This window comes from Hirundo rustica, chromosome 15, assembly GCF_015227805.2.
Source record: "Hirundo rustica isolate bHirRus1 chromosome 15, bHirRus1.pri.v3, whole genome shotgun sequence".
In the NCBI taxonomy this organism is placed as follows: Eukaryota; Metazoa; Chordata; class Aves; order Passeriformes; family Hirundinidae; genus Hirundo; species Hirundo rustica.
Window position 1 is genome coordinate 3,121,558 of NC_053464.1, and position 17,028 is coordinate 3,138,585.

Sequence of the window (17,028 nt, forward strand, 5' to 3'; positions counted from 1 at the left end):
AGTGATAATTAAAAAGACAACCTCTCTTTTTTCTCAAGGAGAAAGTGTAGATTGTATTTATAGTCTGAAGAGTACCAGTCATTCATTGTAAATTATTCAGAATAGCTCCCTAAATACATCTCAAATTCTCAGCCAAGCTGGTATATTCATGATTGGTTTTCTCTCCTGAGCATGACATTTTCTCCAATTAGGTCTCTAGAAAGTGTTAGAGATATTATTTGATGGCTTTTAATAACAGTTCTGTAGGAGAAAGATTTGAAATGCCATTGCCTGTAAAAAACCAGCTTGAAAGTTATTCTATTTAACGATACTTGTCAAAAGTATCCTGGACAATTCTGCCCCTTGGAATGGCGTCCTGGCTTCCAAAGAGCAGCTGTCGTTGCCATGGCCAGCACTTCTTTTCCAGCACTGAGGACACGGAGCCTCTGGAGTCAGCAGTTGAGGGTGGCCTGTTGCCCTCTGCCCCGTGTCCCCTCTGCTGTCCTGGCTGGTGTCAGCCACAGAGGGTGTTGATAACTCATTTGTGGAATGATTTGGGTTGGAGGAGACCTCAGGGGGTTCCCTTCCTGAGGGAGGGTCCAGCCTTCTGCTCAGGACAGTGTCAACCCTGAATTCGGAGCAGGTTGCACAGGAAAGCGATTCCTTGGGACTGTGAAAAAGCTGGCAGCACTCCCTGTCAGTGTCAGAAACATTACTGAGAAGGGTAGCTCGGCTTCATGCCGGGGTGGGAAGAGAAATGGGCATTTCTGTTCCTCCTTTTACTGCATGCCTTCACTGATAGTGTACAGTCCTAAAGCAGCTCTTCATTTTCCTCAACAGCTCTGCGCCCCAAAACCTGCATCTGTGAGAAAGGACTGCAGAGGAGGAAAAGATAACAGGGAAAGTCCTGAATGCATCCAGCCCTAAGTAACTTCAATCCAGATCTCCTAAATATGCATATCCAAATGGAAGATTTTCCATGTCTGCTGCTGCTGAACCACCACCTCTTATGAGAGGCAATTTTACTTGCTACAGGAAATTTTCTTCAGAATAAAATCTAAAGCATGAATTAAATTTTCTGGGGGATTTTTGGACATGATCTGTCTGAATTTTCCCCCTTACCTCTTAATTAAAAATCCAGGGAAGAAGGAACATAAAGGAGAGAGAGAGAACCTTTCTGCTGACAACTGTTCTGCCAAGTCCTGAGAACTTGGGTTAAGCAGGATCGTCCATGGGTTTTTTTAAGATGATTTCTAAAGCTTTTATTCCTAAATCCTAGCTGGATGATCACGAAGATCCTCACTACAAGGAGGTGTTGCTTTATGTCTGATGCCTGTAAATAGTTCTCTGAGAAATGCACTTATTAGAGGAAATACTCTTTAGCTGTTTGTCTCTGGGCATGTTTTGATGCCAGGGCTGTCTGTAGGAGCTGCCACTGTTTCTGACACCTCGACAGGTTCCACTGGGCTTGCAGAAATGTGATGGATGTTTTTAGGAAGTGGAGATCAGGAAGTGGCTTTGTCAAGGTTTAATAAGTGCATTTCAGCTGTCACCTTTTCATGTTTTGCAGTGAAATAATTATTTCCTTCATCATTTCACTACCATGGAAAAAGCAAGTGAGGTGTTTTGCCTGGAGTGCCATTGACAGGCGCTCTGCACTTCCTTCAGAGTCCTCTTGCTACAGAACAATGTTTTTTCCTCCTATTTTGCCTGAATTTATATGAACAAGGAGGCCATGCCTCTGTGCTGCACTAACCAGATGTTGCCAGCAGCAGATCATCACTTCTGAGAAATGGTAAATGCCTTTTAATTAGCTGAAGGTAAGGAGAGAAGTGCATTTTTAAACAAAAATACCCTGCACATGTAGTCATTTAAATAGAACTCTAACCAAATAAATATGCTGCAGGATTTGCTATGCAAATGTACTTTTCCCTGAAAACTTGGTGTTTATGACAACCTATAAATCTATTCATGGATTCTCATTTCAAACTTGCTCATTCCTGTGATTCTGTGATTGTTTCCAGAGAGAACTGAACGCTGAAGTCAGGATGTGCTTTTACACATAAACCAGAGATGCTGGTGCAGCTCAGTTTAGAATCCAACTGTGCTGCTTCCATTTCTGCCCTGTGACGAGTGGAATATCTTGTATATTTGCTTATTAAAACTTCACTGCTGTTGCCTGAGCTGAAAGAACACAAGATAACAATGCATTTCCCAGGTTTCTGTGTACTGAGGGACCAAAAGAATTTATTTTGTACTAAATACAAACTGCTTTACTATTACATGTAAAATAGCGTGTGTGAGTATATCGTACTTTGTTTAAGGGCTCTTCCCAAGCTGCACTGACTAAAGAACCCTCTTGTTCTGAGAACTCTCCCCTCATTTGTTTCTTGTGTAATTCTACCAAAAGCCAAGTGCTAATTTTTGCTCCAAATCATATAAAATACAACTCCAAATGAAAAAGAGGAGGAGCTGAGAGGAGGGGTATTGGAAGGGCTCAGAGCAGATACAAATGTCTGTCTTTGGAAGGGGAGAGGGTGCAGCAAGGCTTTCAAGGCTTAAGGCACAATCGCAGATTTGTCATGTGAGCAATCACTAGATGGGATGGAGCCTGTCACATTGTTTGTTCTGAGAAAATTGCATTGGCTGTGCAGAGAAATGAAATCTGCTGTTTCCTGGCATTGAACAGCATCTCTCTTATTGATCTGAAAAGGTATGAGGGGGAGAGGACTTCCTGTGACACCTGTCTTCTCTGTATCTGTCTGGAGCATCTCAAGTCCTGAGTGGTGGGCTAACGAGTTTTCCACCCTAATGCTCCAGGTTTGGGAAATTATTGCAAATTATTTGGTCGAGCTCAGATGGGTCACAGTTCTCTCAGTGTTTCCCTGCCATCAAGTCTTCCTCACCTCAGCTGGTGACTGCAGCCAGTTTTCAGCACCTCTTGCCCCTGGAAATCTGGATCCAGTGCAGCTGGTCTGGCATCTGCCACAGTGTGCAATGGCTTCAACATTTACCATCCTCTCCCAGCAGCACTTGTACCCATTCAGGAGATTCCCCACAACTGCCACATTGTGGAAAGACCATGATAGTCTTTGAAAACATTTTAAAAGATTGTCAAGTTGTGGAACATCCTCCCCTGCAGTGTCTGTGTGTGAAAGAAGGCTTTGCCAGCCTGCTGTCTGGGATGACAAAAACCACCAAGGCACAGCCTAATGGAGTTCTTGGTTCTAGTCAGTCATTCTAGGGAGCAGCATAATGTTTAGAAAATACTTCATTCATCTCTGTGGGGTAGAAGCTGTCAGTGTTTGCCCTCCTAATTGGAGCTGAGATGTAATGACCCTTTGTATAAGCAAAGATAATTAAGAGCCCTAGTCAGCCCTATATCCTCAGACAGAGACACTTGACTCATTCCTCAGTGAATCAGGGTTAAAAAAAGGGTTTATCCCATTTTTCACCTTTTTTTTTTTTTAAACTGGCTACTCACAAGTACATTCATGTCAGACTGGCATTTACAGGAGGGACAAGAGGAAGAGTAAACATGCAATCAAGAAAATCCCCACGGAGCTCTTGAGTCAATGTCAGGCACAGTTTCAGCAGGAGTAATTCAGCAAGGATGTGCCCAGTAACATCATTTGACATTGTCAAAAGCACAGCAAAAGAAAAGGAAGGATTCCTAGGAATTCTTGCTGAAGATTTTGATGTAAATGACTAAAGTTTCACCCAGTTTCAATATCTGGGCCCTACAGAGACCTTTGTGCCATAGTTGCTCACCTTTACCTGTTGTGGTTGGATTTAAAGGGCTTGGATCAAGATAACAGAAATGAATTTGTTTGTCCCACAGTGACACTGAGAAGGGCAGAGGATAAACAAATAATCTGTGAGGAAGTACATGCCAGGCTGCCTACTTTTTGATCTGGAAAAAGATAATTTGTCAGTCTTCACAGTGTAATCTGAAATGCCTGGGAAGGCCTGCAACTTTTCAATTTCTGCCTTTTTGTGCTTTAATCCAGGAGCATTTAAACGGCAGGGAGAGGCACCTGTCCATGGATAATGGAGCAAGCAGTGATGCAGGGTGTAAAGGGCAGCGCAGACGACATGGAAATTTGTGTATTCCTGAGTCAGGACATTTATCCACGAACCCATAGGAGCTACATCCAGCAGCTGAGTTAAACTGAGCCCCACTCATGGCTCAGGCTGGCCTGGGACATGAATTGCACTACAGCATCCTGCTCAGGTGATGCTGTTCTCTGTGAAATCTCCTGCTCCTGCTGCACTTGTACCTGCTGTGTCATTCCCCTGGTGATGCCCAGCCCCAGCACGTCAGGGATGTGAGCTGGGCTGCTGGCACTGACAGTGCCCGTGAGGGACTGGGTGCTGTGGGACTGGATGGAGGTCTTGGAACACCCTGCCATGGCCAGAGACAGGAGCTGCTGCCAGTGAGGCTGTGAGGGGGGAGCAGTGCATGAAGGAGGTTGAATGGGGAGTCTTGAAGCTTTCTGAAGTTTCCAGGAAATGCTCACTTCCCAGCAGAAGTCAGGTAGGAGCAAACATGAAGGGTTGGATTGACACCTTGGTTCTGCCACATGCAGGGGTGAAGTCAGCTTTCCTTTGATTGATTGTTAGAGAAGCATTCCCCATTCCCTCCTGCTCTCACTGTCCTCACTGCTGGATGCACTCCACACCATCCTGGGGAACAGCCAGTGGTGGGAATCCAGACCTGGTGTAGGATGCCTTGGGCTGCTCTCCGTGTTCTGGGGCTGCTAATTCAGGAGGCCGAGCTCCAACAGGAGCTGCTCCTCTGGTAAAAGTCCCTGAAGCAGCCAAATCTCTTCCAACATTCTTCAAAAAATGTAAACTCCAACAGACACCAGATGGTGATGACTTCACCATTGTCCTTCCCCACATACTGCAGGTCCTGAAACTGTGCATCTGCAGCGTTTGAGGCACCTTCCTGGTTCCCTTTTAGCTTTTTTTCCATCATGTCTATCTTTTAGCTGCATCATCATGCTTAGGAGGTCCATTTGTCTGCCAAAACCATTCTGATAGTGCTGCTCAGAGTCACTGTTCCCCCTGGCTGGTGTGACCAACCCCTCACACTCTCCAGACATACGTGCTCAGATGTGTTGCAGGATTAGTTTCATTTCTTACATTTCCCATATGAAGGGCACTTGCCCTGTGATCTGGGGTGTCCCCTGCTCCCGTGTCCCAGCACGGTGGCTCCTGTTTGTGCGGGGTCCCTGTTTTTGGGGATGGCAGTGCTGTGTGCTTGCTGGGCTCTTGTGTGCCCAGGAATGCTGCAGGAGAACTGTTCCTTTTGGAGGTGTCTCTGAAGAGCAGAGGGAGCAGAGTGATGCCCTGGGAGGGTGTTTGCTTCCCTCTGAGGGCTGAGGCTCTGCTGGCCAGAGCACAGCAAGGGACTTCCTGGCTCTGTGGCCTCTTTGCCCGTTTCTGTGACTAGTTGCTTGTTTGCTGAGAAATGACTTACAGCCCATGTGAGACACAAACATCCCTTTATCACCCAGCTTGTATCACCCTAATGGAATTCTGTCAGCTGAGGATAAAATGTGGACTAAGAAAGCAATTATAGAGTGAATCTCCAAGCTGCAGGAAGAGCTGAGAGATGGGGACTGAGTGCCCAGCTGGAGTAATTTCTTGTCCAACTGGCCTCTAAATCTTGCTGGGAAGAGATCAATTTTCCACCCTTGTCTGACAGCATCCGTTCCCTTCACCCTGACTCAGGACCCTGTGAAGTGCTGCAGTGTTAAGATCTGGGCCCAAAAGGAAACATTTGCAATTGGTGACTTCCTTCTTACTGACCTAGAAATTACTGGAAAAGGAGGAAATCAGGCTGTACAGCTTCTCTGACAGCCCTCTGCTGTTCCCTTCCTGAGCTGCTGGCTGAAGGAGAGGACTGACCACCCCAGTGAGCAGCAAGGTAGGAGTTTCCCAGCCTGGAATATTGCTTCCAGCACCCCATGAGCCTCCAGCCATGGCTCACTGCTCTGGCTCTAATTAGGAGAGGAAAACCACATGACCTGTGAGCCACCTTCTCCAGGTGTCCTGGTTATTTCTGGAAGGTCTCAATTATGCAGTGAGACCACAGTGAGATCCTGCCCTTAGCTGCCAGCTCGCTCAAGGTCTATTTGGGTGTGACTAAAATCAACTTGGCTCACAAAATCTTAGTGTTGGTCTCTGTCCTATCGCTCCTGGGACTTCCAAAAATGCCAGCATGCACGGACTTGGTGCAGTTTGTGGAAAGAGGATGGGCATTTTGGGGGACTATAAATCCAAGGAAATATATCAGGCAGATAGGATTAGCTCATGCTCAACTCCTCCCTGTAAGATATCACAGAAGAATTTGGGATGGAAAAGATGGAAAAGATCATTGAGTCCAACTTGTGACTGATCACCACCCTGTCAACCAGACCAGAGCATTCATAACTCTTCAGTTACTAAGGCAGGCAGGTCTCTTACCCTAAAGACACCTAAAGTTAACTGTAAAATAAAATATCCAGAAGAATGATGGAGAGAAACAGCACATTAAAGGATTCCAGGATTTTATTGGCAGCAATGTGGCACCTGAGGCAAGGTCCTGCTTGTGCTGGAGTGCACAGAATGGAGCTTGAGGAGCATAAAAACATGGAGTGAGGGGATAGGAGCAGATGTGTTCCTCAGGGAAAATGCTGGCCTGGAAAATGTAGGAAGTGAAATGCAGCAGTGCTGCTTAGAATCATGGAATTTGTTCTTTCAGAGCTCCACTGCTTGTGTTCCTCAGGTTCTCTGATCTAACTGGGAAAGGAGCTTCATACTGGTTTTTGACAGAACTAAGCATGTGTCCGTGAACGTCAGGGAGTGCTAAAAGAACTTAGAAATAGCCAAGTCTCCTCCTCAGAGGAGCATTTACAACCTGAGAGTCTTGTGGCCCTGGAGGAGCCTGGGGTGGGAGCAGTGGAAGGGGAACTTTGGGGTTTGGACACTGCACCTCAGAGCCATCATAAGGGCCAGGAAGAGACTGGCACTCAGCTGCTGCCTCCTGAGAGTGTGAGCCCAGCTAGGAGTTACGGACTGAACTGGTCTCCAGACTGTCCCCAGCCAGTGCAGCTGCAGCTCAAACAGATGTGGGGCAAATGCTGGGATGCAGAGCAAGTGTGGTCAGCAGCACAGGAGGAGAAACTGCCCTGGCTGGGAAGGTTTCTCGGGGAAATGTCTCCTCACCCAAGGGGGCCATTGTGCTGGGGGAAGAGAAGGTTACCAGGACAGCTGAGCCCTTTCATCTCTTTCACTGAGAATTCTCTTCTGCCTGACAGCATGAGGTGGCTGCCAGAACAGAGGTTTCTGTGTGGAACAAGCTGGGGAATGACTTTAATCTTGAGCAAGAAGGAGCTTTTATGTCTTGTCAGAAAGGGCTGGGGGCCGAGGGAGCCCCTGCACAGCAGGAGGATGCTCTGGCCAGCACAGGGAGCTGGGACACGGTGGGGCTCAGCTCTGGAATGTCCCACTGGGGCTGTTCCTGCCTCTTACTATTCCTGGCTCTGTGCTCCCATTCATCAAAGCTTTCCCTGACTGCTTTCTGCAATTCCACACCTCGTTTTTTTTAACATTACAGAAGTCAGACTGAGTTACACAGAGCTTCAAGCAGTTTGGTCTGGAAAACTTCTAGGGCTGGAGGATGCACAGCCTCTCTGGGCAAATCTGTTTTAATATTTAGCTGTCCTAATAGGGAAAAAGTTTTTCCTTTGGCACATAATAACCTGTACTTTCCTCCCCTTCCCCAAATTAAAGGCAGAGATCAGCAGGCTTCTGGCATTGCAGAAAGGTCATCTCTGCTGTTGTCATTGAGCTGTGTAATAATAAATTCCATGTCTCAACTGTCATTTCAGATTTGCAGATTAGCAGAAGTCTTATGATCCACCTCTTTCCTGGTATGCTGGAGACACTGCTAAAAATAGAGCAAGCAGCAGAGCTACCTGAAATGGTCTGAGCCTAAACAGTGGTAAAAACTAATTTACAGTGAATGTCAGTTCTGGCTTGTTCCCAAAGGAATGTTTTGGGACGGCTTGCTATATGCTGGAAATTGTTTGGTAAGGATTTGTTGGTGAACAGATGAATCAAAGTGACATTTCCATTACCAACAGGAGATCTGTCGGTGGCCAGAATTCATGGGGAAGGATGTGGGATGATAGTAAGACTTTTTATTATGTTTAATATTGTCAGAGAAATTAAATAGCCACTATTATTCATCTCTCTGGGGTAGTAACGTATCTGAATATTAACACGAAATGGGAGCTCTGATCAAAACCCACTGACCCAGCAAGACACTGATGTGTATTTTAATCCCTCTCTTTGGGCCACTCAGATAATTTACTCTCCCTAATAAATCGGCAGGAAGCTCCCATCTGCATTTCTCGGGGCAGTGCTTGGGAGGATCCATGTTCTGTCCTTGTGTGTTCCTCTGAAGCCCTTTGGGATGCTCCAGTGTCACTCTTGTTCCCAGGAGAGCAGCATCAAGGCCCTCAGGACATCTGCACTTTTGTCACCTGCCTGCAGGTTGGGAATAAGTGTCCAGAGATGATTTGTAGGGCGCTTGTTTCCCTGGCAGACTCCGAGGAGGGGAGAGGTCCGTGGGGGAGGGCTCCTGCTCAGAGTGGAAAAGTAACCACTTACAGAAATGGATGGATGGGAGAAATGGAAAAGGGTCTCGGGAGGCGCTTTCACCTTGGAAAACAAAGATTGTAGGTTTATTGTGAAAATTACTGATCAGGTTGGAGTATGCCAGAGGCACTGGATATATAAATGTATAGAGAGCACATCATGAGGAGCAGACATTCAGGCAGGACTAATGGAGAAGGCATTCCTGGTAATTAATGGCGCTGCCCAAACCCTTGTGACACAATTCAGGGCAGACGGTGCCCATAATTGATATAAAGATGCAGACAGTTGCCTAAAACTTGCTGTGCTGTATTTTAAGTCATAAAGCAGAAGAGCTGGTGGACTTGTTTTGCATAAAGCATTTGCATTATGCAGGGATATTATTATTAACAGTACGAAGGGGTAACCCTCGAGGTCATAAAATGCATGGTTCAATGAGTGACTTTGACTGCAATTATGCATTAGAGATATTAATGAGGGGGCTGATAAATGAATTGGTGATGCATGTAGATCTAACCACAGCAAAGAGCCCTCCAAACCTCAGTGCTACACGAAGTTTGCCATTTATCTTCCTTATCCGCTGATGCAGATGTAAATTAAGTTCTTTATTCTTTAAAAAATGTGGTTGTTCTTGTTGTTGTTAGAAGTTTGTTTTTATTGCAATGGTTCCATTTTTGCAGCACAGAGTTTGTTGTTCAGGTTTTTTTACTGGAACGCTGTCTGATCAGAAGGGCTGGACAAGCTGACCTCCAGAACCTCTTTCCAGCTGAAACGATTCTGTGATTCCATGAGCAGTATGCATCAGGACCCTCTGTTTAACACAACTTATCCTCTGCAGAATCTCTTCTGCCAACTGGAGCCCAAGGAGCCACAGCAGGGGGATATTAATAGGCTGCTTATTTAATGCAATCAATCAGTGCAAACTACAGATTGCCCGAGGCTGCAAAAAGTATTGCTGTCCTCACACTTCTGACCAGACATCTGCTCTGGGAGATGGCACGGGGAAGGCAGCCTGTGCCAGGGCTCTGGGGCCCTCAGGATACAGGCAGGATGAATGCCTGGCAGCCAGCACGTCCCTTGAACCAGTGTGGTACTAATGACTCTGCATCCGGGCATGGCTGGAAAATAGCAAACGTAACGCCTGTAGTTAGGAGAGAAAAGGAAAGAAAGTAATTTGGTCGGGTATTGGGTCTTGGAGCTCGAGAATATTGTTCAAGGAAAAAAAAAAAAATTAGTTTTAATGAAGAGTAGGCAGAATGCAATGTGGATTTAAAGGCTATTTTTTCACAGTGTGTCTGATTGCCTGCCCTGCCTGTCTCCGTACAAGTGCAGGTGATAACATTTTGGAGAGAAGGCTTATTTATGCTGAGGGGCCATGCAGGAGGGGTTGGAATCAGTGTGAATTGTCCAAGAAGAACAATGGCTGAATCTCTTTAACTGTCACAGTAACGGGGCTGTGTAATTGCTTTTCTGTCTGAATACCAGGCAGCAAGACCTAGAGCCTTAAGACAGAGCAAGCTTGTAACGGGGCACATTCTGGCAAGCACAGGATGCTAAAAATCAATGCAAAAAAATTGCTTTCAGGCCTGTATATTTAAGACACTGCTGTCTTAGTTTGGTTGTGCTGATTCAGTTCTGTGCTCTGCAGGGAGAAGGGCTCTTCCTGCAGGTGTGGGCGGCCAGCCCTCGCCCTCCTGTCGTGTTAGGAGTGGGTGAAAACAGAAAAAATAGACTGGACACAGCAAAACTCTTTGGGATTGTGGGCAGACAGCTGTGCTCCTCTCCCCAGCAAAGCAGCGAGGAAAGCTGAGACTTGTGGAGGGATGAAAGGATGTGGTAATGCACAGCAACAGGAGGAAAAGGAGTAGAAAATCAGTGGAATTTTCTACCTGTATAGAAATCAGGGAAGGCGCCTCAAGCACAGGGAAATGGTCACAAAGATAATGCAGTAACTGAAGAGTGAGAAATCTTCACAGAGCAGAGCTGCCTTCAAGGTGTAATTGCAGCAGAGAGAAAGGAGGAATTGAGGAGTCTGCAAAGGAACAGGTGGAGTGGGTTTGTCCTGCTGCTTTCTCCCCATTCCCTTGCAGCTGAGCACTTGGGCTGCTGTGGCTGGCAAGGCTCTGGGACAGACTGTAGGGCTCAGAAGGTGCAGATTATTATTATTATTATTATTATTATTATTATTATTATTATTATTATTATTATTATTATTATTAATAACAATAATAATAATAATAATTTCATTATATAGAAGTTCTGACAAGACTGGCCAGCTCCAGCTGGATGCAAATAACCTGGAAATTCCACTGGAATAGCTAAAAGCCAAGAATATCATGGTAAAAGATCTGATGCACATCTCCAGAGTGGGTGGAGGTGATTCACAGCACAACTGACCCTGTGGAAGAAGACACTGAAACCTGAAAGGGACCCAGAACTGACACTCTTTGACACAACCAGCCCTGATGATGTAAGGTTAATAAAATAATTCATGGACTTGTGCTGGGTCCGAGGCATGAGGAGAATGAGGTTAAAAGAGAAAATCTGAGCATATTGTCTGGTCTCATGGACGTGAGAAACCACAGAGCCTGTTCTCACAGGAACAAATGTATGAAGATTTTACAGGCAGGGAGGGCAGGCAATGCAACATATTGCTAAATGTTTTATCAGTTCAGTGTCCACTGGTGGTAATGGAAAGTTCCAAAGTTAGACCTCAGAGAGAGCTGGGGGTCTGGTCTGCTACAGAAAAATGAGTGTGGAACAGTGCCTGGGTGTGTTCTGTGGGAGGAGGATCAGCCTAGTCCCACCCATGTCATCCAAAGGAACAGATTTTCCTACAAGAAAGAGCCATGAAAGCAGACCAGGAGGCAGGGGGTGTTTGTGTGAGGCTCAGACACCCCTTCCACAGTGCACAGAGCCTTCTACTGGATTTGTGATGGTCCATGCTGGGGGACGTGCTCTGAGGGGATTGCATCTCCAGTGACTCTGATCATCCTGCACAGCCCTGTGCCCACCTGTGGAGGGAGCTGGCTGCTCCCAGGCCCTTTGGGAGCTGGCACTGCCCGAGGGCACACACTGCACAGCCCTGTTATCCCTGGAGGTGCCAGCTGTGGCTGTGGGTCTCGGCTGCACTCTGGCACAGAGAGGCTCAGTGGGCAGTGCTGTGCCTGTGTCTGCACAGCAGCTTGGAAGTGAAATAAATTGCTATCAACAGGGAGCTTAAACCAATGTTTCTGTGGGTGCAGCAGGGACCATCCTGCGGAAAGGCAGGTGGGGAGGCGTGCCACTAAAGTCAGGGTTCCCATGGAGATGTGCCCAGCAGGTTCAGAGTGAGGCTATGGCCCCCTCCCATCGCCCCAGGTGTCTGGATCTGCGGTGACACTGGGAATGATCTGCTGTCAGTGCTTTTGTAATTGTTTTTTTCTCCTCCCTGTTATTTTTGGAGTAAGTTTTAGAGGTGGATTATAGCCCAGCAGAGGGGAAGGGGGGCTGAGCTCTCAGGTTACCTCTTGCCCTCCTCAGGACCTGGCAGGAGCAGCAGGATGGACGTGTTCTAGGGTTTGATGTCACTCTGAGACCAGGGAAGTGACTCTTCCCAAGACGTGTCACTGACTCTGAGAGTGAACCAGCGGGGCAGGGGACAGTGGCTGCCACTGCCACTGAGCGGTGTAGCACAAGGACACCCCTCCAGCCCTCCACTCTCACCTTTACAGAGCAGGCTGCCAGGCCAGGCCCGTGGGCAGAACCTGGGGGACACACTGTTCCTCCATGGCGCGTTGCTGGTTCCCAGATGGGGAGGAAGGAGCTCCAGGGCCGTTTTCCTGTGTGTCCTCTATCACCAGCAGCCTGCTTCCCTTGGGACAGGTTCCATAGCAGTGCTCACCTTGAGGGACCCTTGCAAGGGGCCACAGCCCTTCAGCTGGGTTCACACCCCTGAGCTGGCCTGTCAGCCCAGTCAGCTCGGACTGGGAGAGCTGGAGGTCACAGACCTTCCCCTGTCCCACTGCTGGGTTGGTGATTTAGGAGTACACATGGCAGAGTTTTGTACCCTGGCCCCTCTTACTGGGAAGGGGACCTGGTTGGGTTCACCACAGCTGCTCATCACTGTGCCCTGGGTTTGTGCCCCTGAAACCAAGGATTCATTTGGGCACAGGGAGGCTTGAAATTCCCAGGTCTCATTCCAGTGTGTGTTCAAGTTACGATGCTGATTGGTTTGATGTGCAAAGCATTTTTAGACGAATAAATAAAAAGAGCAGGCACGATTTTCTAACAAGTAATGTCATTTAATGAATGATACACTCTAGAAAATAGAAACTACCCAGATGCTGGTTGGTTGGTCTGTTTGGGGCTGGGAGAAGGCCCTTGCTTGGATGTACAACGCTTTCGTGGGATTCTTTTGTCAGCATTTGTAGTTGCTGGAAACAAGGAAATGTCCACAGACTGAAAGAGACACCAAAGGAGCAACTGTTTTCTAAAATGTGGGAAGAGTGCAGGATGCCTTCCCACTCTGTGTCACTGGGCAAGTGGCATGAGGGCTCAGAGCTCACCAACACCTTCACAGACAATCCATACCTAAAAGGGACAGACTCAACCGATGGGGCTACCACAGTGCAGTCCTCTAAAGTCACCGCAGAGCTCGCACGTTGCACAACACCCGTGGTGTTACTGCACTGCTTTCTGGGTGCTTTTCTGCACGTGTTGCGTCTCTTCCCTCAAGGTCTGGCTGCTAATTCCAGGGAATATGCTTTTCAGAATGTCACAGTAGACCATGTACAGCTCTGGGTCTATTCTGGGCTTGGGCAGGGAGCGGGAGTTGCAGGCCTGCTCGGTGGCGGGGTGCTGTGGCCAGTAGACATCGCTGAAGAGGGCGGTGAGGATCTTGTGGGCAGCCTTGTAAGGGTCATCCTCAAACTGCACCATGGCCTTGAGCTCCATCAGGGTGTAGCCGTTGTACCTCTTGCTGTCCTCGGCCAGGGGCTGCACCGTCTCCCCGATGTGTCTCACCTTCCACTTCAGGCATTTCAGGTCTTCCTTTACATCCTCTAGCTCTTTCTCCATGGCTTGGAATTCCTGTGTGGTTACAAATCTCCTGCCAAGGAAAGAAGTGGCAGAGACAGGGTGGAGGTCAGAGCTTGGAGGAGTGGGACCAGCCCAGCTTGCCCGGGGTCGGAGCAGGCCGTGGAGGTTTGGGGGAACATCCCGGCCGTGTCGCTGAGCACCGACCCCTGCTCTGCTCAGCCCTGTCAGGCTCCAAGGGACAGCACAACTTCTCTCTACTGCTACAAGGGAAAGCTGTGCTGCTTGTTTGGAAGGAAAGGAGGCACCAGAAAGCTGTGCCCTGCTGGAGGAGCTAAGGTTGACGACCTGGCCCAGGTCTGTCATGAGGTCTGGAGAGCTAAATGGCCATATGGAAATAGGGCATTTTCCTTACTGGGTAGCAGGGTTTAGTGGAAGCACAGGGTGGTTTGGAAAACAAACACTGGGAACATCTGAACCACAAAAGAGATTTAACTGTTTTTATGGGGGGCTCTTAATGATTCTACACCAACATGGGCCATTTGAGGACTTAGACACGTGTGTAGTCTGGATACATACCTCTCATGATCAGGATCCTCCAGATCTGATTCAAACCCCTTTCCTGTATTCTTTAATTCAGTTTCAGAATAGCCAGGAGCCTGGGAACTCTCTTCAGGAGTCGCTGTTGCTGGAGGCCTTGTGCTTGTCCTGGTTGGGGTCAGTGTGTGATCTGAAGCCGAAGCTCGGACGTTTTGTGCTGTGTGAGGACAGAAGGTGGAGAAGGAAGCTGCATTGATCCCTGGGCTGACTGGAGAGGAGTCAGAGTATTGCTGTGGCTTGGCTGAGCTGGGTGTTAGATTGAGCCTGAGGCAAGATGCTGGAAAAGTCCTTGCTCCCAGTGGGCTGGAACACGATATTGCTAAATTCGTATCTCTTTGCTCAAGTGGTTGAGGATTTGGTGATTCCCCTGGGGCCAATCTAGTGATGGAGGTGATGTCCAGCAGGGTTTGATCCTGAACCATGGAGATCTGGCTGGTTGGTTCTGATGAAAGTGAAGAGCTGCTTGATGTGTTGCTGGAAGAGCTTGACGTAGCGAATGGGGGTATTTTCTGAGCATTATGGTCACTCCTGTTCCTCTGCGGGCTAGTGACACTTAGAGCTGGGTGTTGTGAAGCCCTAAAGAAAGACAAACACACACTTTTTCCTCTGGACTGGGCTAAAGGCTTATAAGAAAATTTTAGGCCTATTTTGGGACAATTTTAAGCCTGTTTCCCGTAACTACATGTCCCCACAGACTGATTTGGCTCTTGTGTCTGTATAAAACCTGCTTCTCATGACCAAGAGCAAAGCATTTAAGGATAAGGCACATGAATTCAGGACCAGCTCCTCCCTGCTGCCAACTGAGCACATATCAGCTATCCTCAGTGTGAGACATCCACGTTCTCCTTCCCAAAAGTCACACAGCTCTGCGAGAACCAAGGATTTGGTGCTGGGGAAGGACAGGAAGGGATGGAAGCTACTGACATAATGACTGTGAGAACACAAAAACCTGGCTGCAGCTGGCCACAGCACCTCTCCCTGTCCATCCTGCCCAGTGTGAAGACCTGCCTTCCTTCTGTGGGCCCTCAAGCTTCAGTCTCCTGGGAATGCTGCCTGGGAACCCAGGGAATTAGAGGAGGACTAATTTTTTCTCAGTTTGTCAATACTGATGGCAAGAGAGGAAGATGTTCCACCTCCGTGGCCTGGGACTGTCCTGACAGGTAGGGAATGCAGCTAGAAATGCCGTGACCTTGAAGGGGAACACAAAGACAACTGCTGTGCAGATCATGGTGCAGGATTTCTAGCAGCCAAAGGACATGACAAGCTTTTGTAGTGATGCCAGGGACCAAGTGAGCCTTTCTGTGCATCTGGTAAATTCTTGGGGTGGAAGACAGCAGCAAACCCTGGTGTGGATGGGGTGTGTGAGGTCTGTGCATGAGGTCCTGTCCTGTCAGCACCAGTGGCCTGGATTAGCTGCACAGTCACTTCTCCTCCCTGCACCTTTCTCAGCGTTGGATGCAATTAAACACCAAACATTTAAGGTTCTAAAGACCATGTCTCACACCTCTGGGCTTCAATAGGGTTAATTTGCTAAATCGCAGCTTAATTATCAGGTTTAAATCAAGTTTAAAGGTTTTATAATTGGAAATGCAGACAGTTACAGAGCTAGTGCATAAAAGCAGAACCTAAAAGGAATCATAAAATGGGTTGTGTAAAGGGCAGGAGAGAAATCAAGCACACACGTGTTCTAGGGAGCACCTGGGAGTGCCTCATCTTCTTAACCTGGCTGAACAGGACTGGAAGGCCAGAATTGCCAACTGGGCAAGAAGAAAAGCCTTTTTCCACCCTGAGGGTGTTTAAACAGTTTGGTTGAGGTCAGGAGAGCTACTGGGATCTCCATCCTTGGACGTGTTCAAATCTAACTGGACAAGGAATGAAGCAGCCTGATCCAGCCTGGACATTCTGGGAGCACAGGACTGGACGAGAGCCCTCCGGGGTCCCTGTCCACACTGTGTTATTCTGTGGTTCTGCCTGACTATGAAAATAATTTATTCCTCCCCCCATTCCCCTTTGTGCTTTCACTTTTCTCCCCTCTGAGTCCCACCTCACCATCCTTCTCTTCTATTGGAGCCTCTGGGCTGTCCCCTTTTCTACGGACTTTATAGTGCAGGAGAGTCCCCCATGATTAAAAAGGTTTTTACAGGAAAACCAGAGTTATTTGGCTCGGGGGGATTGCTGCCCCTTCCTCGCATGTCAGGGTCAGGCTTTGGACCGTGGGAGACAAGAGACAAGCCCATTTTAAGGCAATTAAAACAAAAATGCATTTTGGCTGTTAAAATTACATGTATTTATCCTAAAATATCTCACTGTGCAAAACGATCTGAACCTGATCTGAGAACAATTCCTCCCTCCATTCTAGAGGGGAATAGGGTATGCACAGTAAGTGAAAGGCTATTTGGGTGCACATACAGTCTGAAAGACTTCATTTCACAAGTTAAGCAGAGTGGGACAGGGTTGGCTTTTGGGGGGGGGCGGGGCAGTGGTTTGGGGAGTTTTTTTGCATAAATCCAGGATTAGCTGTAGAAGATGAAGCATTTATTGAAAGATGCAATTTAAAAGAGTGACAGAAAGCACGTTTCATAACTAATCCCACTGAAATTTATATAAGAAACCTTTCAATTCACCTGTGCACTGGAGGAAACAAAAAATGTATTATAAACTGTCAGCTTATTTTACTTCCCTTTTCCACCCCTTAGTTTTCACGGGCTGCCATTCTCCACACGGGACTGCATTTACTTTTATCATCCTCCTTGTCTCGGAAGCAGAAAAACCAGTAGCTCAAGA

The 17,028-nt window shown here is 47.6% G+C and overlaps 2 protein-coding genes across 11 annotated transcripts in view; one reads left to right on the forward strand and one right to left on the reverse strand.

Moving 5' to 3' along the window:
* Positions 1 to 2,304, forward strand: part of KATNIP (katanin interacting protein) — a 56,737-nt gene extending 54,433 nt beyond the window's left edge. For 4 of the 8 annotated variants that reach the window (XM_040079511.2, XM_040079512.2, XM_058422640.1 and 1 more), the window contains one exon: positions 820 to 2,303. In XM_040079511.2, coding sequence (XP_039935445.1) covers positions 820 to 875 — 56 coding nt within the window. In that variant the 3' untranslated portion in view covers positions 876 to 2,303. Of the gene's footprint in view, positions 1 to 819 lie in introns of all 8 variants that reach the window. The other 4 variants (XM_040079509.2, XM_040079510.2, XM_058422639.1 and 1 more) reach the window with 3 other exon arrangements.
* A 10,604-nt stretch (positions 2,305 to 12,908) lies between these two features.
* Positions 12,909 to 17,028, reverse strand: part of GSG1L (GSG1 like) — a 56,263-nt gene continuing 52,143 nt past the window's right edge. For 2 of the 3 annotated variants that reach the window (XR_005703247.1, XR_009208347.1), the window contains one exon: positions 14,684 to 14,820. Coding sequence is in view for 1 of the 3 variants with exons in the window: in XM_040079570.2 (XP_039935504.1) it covers positions 13,291 to 13,717; positions 14,224 to 14,820 (1,024 nt within the window). In the remaining 2 variants the exon portion in view is untranslated. Of the gene's footprint in view, positions 13,718 to 14,223; positions 14,821 to 17,028 lie in introns of those variants that run through there. The other variant, XM_040079570.2, reaches the window with a different exon arrangement.